At 57.0% G+C, this 7,085-nt stretch overlaps 1 protein-coding gene across 1 annotated transcript; it reads left to right on the forward strand.

Annotated features, from left to right (window-relative positions):
- The first annotated feature begins 224 nt into the window (after positions 1-224).
- Positions 225-6,257, forward strand: LOC142559218 (uncharacterized). The gene has a single exon (XM_075670846.1). The coding sequence runs from the start codon at positions 225-227 to the stop codon at positions 6,255-6,257; it is 6,033 nt and encodes a 2,010-aa protein (XP_075526961.1).
- Positions 6,258-7,085: the final 828 nt, after the last annotated feature.

Here is a 7,085-nt window from a genome sequence, read left to right on the forward strand (position 1 = left end):
AAGGACTGGGAGAGTTGAGCATCTTCACTCGTTATTCATCCCCTGAAGCAGGCCTAGGCCTGCCTTGTGAATGCGAGGTCTAACAGCGTGGTGGTGAAGCATCGGCGCCACCCACGGACGATCGAGGTACCGTCTGTCTGAGGAGTGACACACCACCAGCCTGCGGTTGGCGGCGCCCGTCGCAGAAAACAAGGACAAGGAAGCTTCGCCCTTGGGTTTCGGTAATGGACGAGAGCTCTCCACAGTCCTCTAGTAATCGGGACGAAGTACTCACACCGTCTTCTTCGTCGGAGTCAATACGGCGGCATGAGCCGCGGTATGTTGTCCGTGGCCACTCACCGCAGAAAGCCAGAGGCTCAGCTGCGAAGTCGTCAGAGAGACGGCCGTCCCATTCACCGAAACCAGAGACGGAAGATATCGCGTCTAGGAGCTCCGCAGAAGCTCCGGGGTACGTTAGCACTGACGAGTCTTCCCTGACGCCCCTTATCGTCGCGGAAGGTTCTCCTCCCGGGGCCAAGTCCTCAGCGCCTAGGAAAGTGCACGGCACGCTCCGGAAAGCTAACGCGACGCCAGCGACGCAAGGCGAAAAGCGCTCAGATGTCCTCGAGAAAGCCAATGTCGCGCGAAGCGGATCGACAGCGATGACGTGCGGCCGCGAACGCCGTATCTACGCTGAAGAACGAGAGAAATCGAAGCGTTCCGTTTTCTCCAGAACAGGCCGACACCTCCTGGCGAGAGGCCGCAGGACAACGGGCAACAGTTTCGCAGGCCGTCAGGCATCGATACCGAGCAGATTCGAGGACATAGAAGGGCAACGCATATTTGACGCGGACGCTGCGTATCCCAAGTCGTCGCTGTTTGGAAGACTATCGACGGGCATCGGCTCGATCGCCAGGAGGCTTTTCCGAAGCGGCCCACCGGGAGCATTGCCGACGACTGTAGTTCGCGGAAAAGGAAAGAGAACGGAACTTGGATTGTTGACGTCTCGTTCAGGAGAAGCGCGTACTCTCCGGGGGCAGTCAGAAGGTGCCCCTTTTGGGGAAGAAGGCAGAGTCCAGGGTTCTCGCCTGAAGCGCACCCGCCATAGCCGCCGCAATGACGTAGACGACACGATCCAAGGGTCGGAACAAGATCTGCAGCCGTTGTACCACGCTGCTCGTTCGTCTCATCGCCACGACCGGAGAAGCCCTATTCGCAGAGCAACCGAAACGGTAGTAGGTGGAGACGGAGTTTCTTTGAGCGCAGCATGTATCGCCGCGTCGGATAATGCAAAACGCGTGGCCCTGGAGACGTCCGGAGTTCGCAGACCGGTTCCAGAGGGTCAAGGTGACATCCAGCTACAAGACAACAGAGGTACTTGCGCGATGCCAAAGACACGTACTAGTCGCTTTGATCCTATGGTGTTGATTGCTGCGGGCGAGAATCTCCGCAGGAAGCGAAAAGAAGAGAGCACAAGATCGCACAGAAGGAGACATCGCTCGAAGGAGCGCGACGAAAGAACCAAGTCCAAGTCCTCCGGCAGTCGAGGGCGTGGCGAGAGTAACGGCGAAGGCGAACACCGACGCAAGAGGAAATCACGGTCGCGCAAGCGGCACAGAGATGGCAGCAGGAGTAGTAAGGAGAAGTCCGAGACGAACGTCGCAGGATCAACGTACGAACTCAGCGGCTCGCCGTCTCGATCCTTCGACTTCTCCATCAGCCCGGTGCCCGTGACACGTGGCACCCTACCTCGGCCCGAGCTTACGCGATCCAGCGAAGCCCAGCTTGGATCGAGCACGTGGCTTGTGGATGGAAACTCTTCCGACAGCCCTCAAGCGGTCGCTCCGGACATGATGTCGTCGTTGCGGAAGCCCTTTGCGCCTCCGCGGAAGGAGAAAAAACGCGAAGTCAACGTCATTTCCGCGTCATCACAACTTTCCAATAAAAAGTCTAAGCGCTCGTCTAAAAGATCCTCCAAGAAAAAGAAGACATCGAGGCCAGTGAAGGAAGCAGAAAAAGAAGAGCCAAATCAGTTGCCGGCAGTCGGCGAAGTCTCACCACCCAGCGGGCAAGAAAGTGGCGCAACGAGCCCACAACAAATGTCAGAACCGAGGTCGAAGCACAAGTCAAAGTCGAAGTCCAAGTCGAAGCGGAAGTCGAGAGAGAATAAAGGAAGAGAAGCGGGCAAGGATGGCGAGAAGAGTCCTAACGATAAAGAGAAGCGCAAAAAGTCCAAGCGGAAGTCTAGAGAAGATAAAAAAAGCAAAGCTGACGAGAGTCCAGGTGAGGAGAGTCCGAACGGCAGAGAGGAACGGAAGTCCAAGCGGAAGTCCAGAAAAGATAAAGAAACCAATGCGCACAAGGGTGCCACAGAAGAAAGTCCGCCGGAAAGAAAGGAACGCAAGTCCAAGCGAAAGTCCAGAAAAGATAAAGAAACCAAAGCGGAGAAGAACTCAAGAGAGGAGAGTCCACAGGATAGAGAGGAACGGAAGTCCAAGCGAAGGTCGAAAGGTAGCAAAGGAAAGAAATCGCCCGGGCGCTCGGGGAATACGAGTCCGCAAGACGCCGGGGAGCGCAAGAAACGCGGGAGACACGGGAAGAACGACAGAAGCCGGAAACACCAAAAACATCGAAAACATCGAAAGAAGCACAGCCCGAAAGCTGCCCCGGAGAATGGAACAACGAATTCCTACTTCTTTCAGTGGAACACTGCCGACGTCCCAAGCGTAGCAGGCATTCATCGGGATCTTATCTTTAGTACACGCGAAATGGAGGACCACTCTCCAATTTGGAGTCCGGGCTCAGAAACGGTCACTTTGCCTTTCAGTTCGCTTTCGACGTCTACGCTGCCAGATAAGCGTCGACCGGACAGTGGCCGAAGAGGCAAGAAGTCTGATCAGAGGGCGACCAGTAGACGATCCAAGCGCTCCTCGAAGCGTTCGAAGCACGACAGGCATCGCAGAAGTCGCAGAGGCCACGGTCATCGCAGTCATAAGAGCCGAGAAAGGGCTACGAGTCCTGGAAGCCCACCAAGCGGCGAAATTAGCCCGGCCGAGTCGCGTAATCGTTCAAGGCCTACGAGTCCTGCAGCTCTCGCAGGTGACGTCAGCCCAGCAAGCCCTCCTGGCAGGATCAGCCCTGCCGGCCTTAAGAGCCCGTCAAGTGAGACTCCGACAAGTCAGGAAAGTTCACTGAGCCCAGAATCCTCTAGGAAGAAGTCTCGACACCACAGGCATGGCAAGAAGCACAGACGCAAGAAGCACAAACGAAGGGGCTCTCCAAGACACAAAAGTCGTTCCAGGGCGTCCAAAAGAAGCCGTTCTAAACATCGACGTTCCAAAAGTAGCAGATCGAGGAAAGGAAAGGATAGAAGTCCGAGGAGTGGGGAAATTTCGAGCGTTACACCTGAAAGCACTGTATCTGGCGGCTCGAAGCGTCAAGAAAGAAGCGGGTCACGTAGGAGCCGGTCCCGAAGCCGAAGTAGGAGCCATCGAAGTGGCAGGTCTAGCCACGGGTCGAAAAGGAAGAGCCGTAGTAAGGACAGGAGCTTAAGCCCTGAGCGAAGTCGCGAGAGGAGTACTGAGACGAGTACGAAGAGTCCAGAGACAAGTAGAGAAGACAAAATCGGGAGAAAGAGATCCCGTACTTGGACGAAATCGAGAAGCAGGCATAGTAGCCGAAGCAGAAGCAGCAGAAAATCGCGAAGTCGTAGCCGGGAATCAAAGAGCAGGAGCAGATCAAGAAGTGAAGGCAGCCGCAGATCCAGAAGCAAGCGAAGCCGGGAGTCTGAAAGCATCAGCAGCAGTTCGCCGCACCGAACGACATCGGATATAAGGAAACACAAAGGAAAGAAAAGGCACCATCGACACAGACACAGGAAAGGCCGCGGCAGGTCGTCCCACCGGAAGTCTCGTTTAAACATGACCTCGGGAGCAGGGAGAGGCCGGAAAAAGCGCGGAGACACCGTTACGGAGAGTTACGCGGCCCAGTCTTCACCGCCCTACCTCTGTCTGTTGCTGTCGAGTGTGGGCGTCGTGCTGACCATGGTAACGTGCGTGATCTTGATATATTACGTCATCACCTGCAGGAAACAACTGATGGCTACTAGCCATTCGGTTTTCAGCGGTGCTACCCAACCCGAGTATCCCGACCCGGAGCACGAACCGATCGCCCCAGAAGTCGTCCCAGGTACGCCAGAAGCTATGCAGGTGTATTACTGCACGACAGACCATTGTAAGCGGGAGGCACGGTACATCGGGAGACTTCTTAGCCAACGAGAGCGACCGTGTGATAACTTCTACAAGCACGTTTGCAACGTTTGGATGAGCGAGCATCCGGCGCACGCTTTAAGCACCGGGTCGGTGGTCTCGCGAGACACGCTGCTCCAGGATAACATCGCGCGCCAGCTTGTCGCTGTTGTCGGCAGCGCGAGACAGCGAGACATCAAAGTAGCGGCGAACCTTTACAAGGTCTGTGCCGACAGAGGTCGCAGCGCCGCTAGATCCAAGGAGGCGATCGGCGCGCTGTTCTCCCGGTGGAAGATAGTGAAGTGGCCTAGAACCGGCGCAGTTGAGGACGTAATGGCGGTGTGGACCTTCGCTGCTGAACTGAACCGAGACTTGAATCTGGCAACACTCGTACGTGCCGGCGTCGGTACCGACCCGGACAATGTGGACGCCACAGCTATTGAGCTATCCCAACCTCGATGCCTCTACGCTCGCGTCGGCAAGGACAATAAAGAAGCAGAGGATCTTCTGATCGCAGCTGTGCGCGAAGCTGCCACTGAAATCGGCGACTCGGGCCCGGCTACCGACGCCCTTGGGGGCCAACTATGGTCAGCGTGCACTCTCATCGCAGCCGCGTGCCGCAGTGGTTACGGGGACGACAGCGTCAGCGTCGTCAAGTTCGGACAGCTGAAACATTTGGGGTTACAGACGTTCCTGACCGTCCTGCTGCACGGCGGCATAGGCAGCGCCGACAACGTGGTCCTCCACTCGGTCCGCAGTTTGCTGCGAGAACTGCAGGGAGTCCTGCACACGGTGCCGCCTCTGGACGCGCTAAACTATCTGGGTTTCCTCGCAATCGTCCACGTGGCGCCGTTCCTCCCCGACGAGCTGCGAGGCCTACGATACCTGTTCACCGAGGCCCGCCTCGGTCGCACGGTCGGCGACGCCAATGGCGACACGCCCTTGCTGTGCGCTCGGCTCGTCGAACGGGCTCTGCCGGGCTGCTTCGCGAAAGCGGCGCACATCTGGCGCCTGTCAAATGGCCAGGAGATGTCGACGCGAGAGTGGCTGACTCAGCTGGAATCGGTCTTCCTGAGGCACGTCGCCGACTTCCCCTGGATGAGCGAGCTGTCGTCGCTGTTGATTCGCTACCGCGTCAAGCGACGCGCCCTGACGCAGTTCGGCCAGTCTCTTGGCGAGCGGCGAGACGACGCTTGCGCTCCCCTGGACGACCAGATGGGCGTCGGCGACCCTCTGCTGTTCTTCGCCAACGTCTCTCGGCGTCGGCAAGCCCAGAAGTTCCGGGAACTGCGCGGCGACAGCGCGCTGCTCAGGCGCCGCGCCGCCGGTTCGGAGTTCTCCACCGAGGCTTCGTTCCGCCGCTCGCTGCGGGTGGTCCACGTGCCGGCGGCGCTGTTCAACGCGTCCGTGGAGAGCAACAGCTCGTTCTTCGTGTTCCACCTCGCGCGCGTGGCCGTTCGGTTCTACCGGGCTCTGGTGCAGCTGCTGCACGAGGACCCGTACGAACGGGACGTGCCGGCGAGCTTCACCGACGACTCTCGGGCCAAACTGGACGCTCTGCTAGACTGCTTCGACGGGGACGCCCAGTCGAGCCTCGGCGCCTCCTCCACCTCGCCGGACGCCCTCTCGCAGCTGCGCCGGGCTTTCCTCGACGGCACGTCCGCGCTGCTGCTGGCGATGAAGGCGTTCGAAGAGCTCCCTCCCGTGAGGCAAATCTGGAAGCTCGACCTCCGGCTAGCGGGCCTCGAGAACTCGTCCGCGAAGCAGTTGTTCTTCATCTACTTCGCGCTGGACAACTGCGAGTCGACGGCCCCCGCTTTCCACAAGTCGTCGATGTCCGCGGAAGACAAAGTCAATGTCCCGCTCAAGCACATCAAGCAGTTCGCCGAGGCCTTCCACTGCAAGGCCCAGGATCCCATGGCGTCGGCTAGGCACGGCTCGTGCTCAGTGATGCGTGGCGTCCGCCACGAGCAGCCGACGCAGCGCCGGGAGTATCGAAAGCCCGACGGCTCGTCTCCTTCCGGGGTTTAGCGGAGCCACCCGTGAACATTACCAAACCGCGGAATCTATGCACGCTTACTTATTCTAGACATAAGCATTAATTCATTTTTGCACGCTTTGACGATAACGATACATTGCGATACTGTGAATCGATCAACGCGAACGCGCATCTGATTATGTCGCGCATGTGACGAGTCGTGGTCGCCGCACGACCAACGGTCGTTTATGTAATTTGCCAACCACGTGTTTCGGAACCTGTTGGTTCAAAATATGAACTTGAAACTGCGTATTAAGCAGTTTGGTGTGGTACACCTGTACCGTACCTTATTTCTTAAGACATTTTTTTGTTCGGAGGGGGTCTCTCACGTTTAGTTTTGACAGGGACCCGGAGAAGAATACTAGTCTAGTAAATCACGTGAAGTCTAATTCAGATCCCCCCGCCCCCCATTCATATTTTTTTCTTAATTGTCATGTCAGCTTGCGGCTTTTCACCCGCGTTATCAGGAGACAAGCAGGTACCTACAACTATGCCACAGACTCGAGATAACAGCAAGGCAGCCTTTCTCGGTGTTTGAAATCTGATTGGCATTGAACAAAAAAGTTAACGTTGCCGTCGTTTCGCTGTAGTTTCAATTTGCACTTTGCTGTTTGGTTCTGTGCAGCCCCAAAGCGCCACTGCGTCGAAGAAGTGTTAAGAGACCAGCCACACCTCTGGGAGATCTTCGCACGCAATAGCTGTGCTTGCCAAACAACGAGCAGATCTCGTAGACTGAATTGATGACGGCTGAAATGCAAATTTCCAGTGAATAGCGCCGTATGTAAAAGTTTCAGCTACTGAAGCTGCCGTACGCTCAGCTA

Source organism: Dermacentor variabilis, chromosome 10, assembly GCF_050947875.1.
Source record: "Dermacentor variabilis isolate Ectoservices chromosome 10, ASM5094787v1, whole genome shotgun sequence".
Taxonomy (NCBI): Eukaryota; Metazoa; Arthropoda; class Arachnida; order Ixodida; family Ixodidae; genus Dermacentor; species Dermacentor variabilis.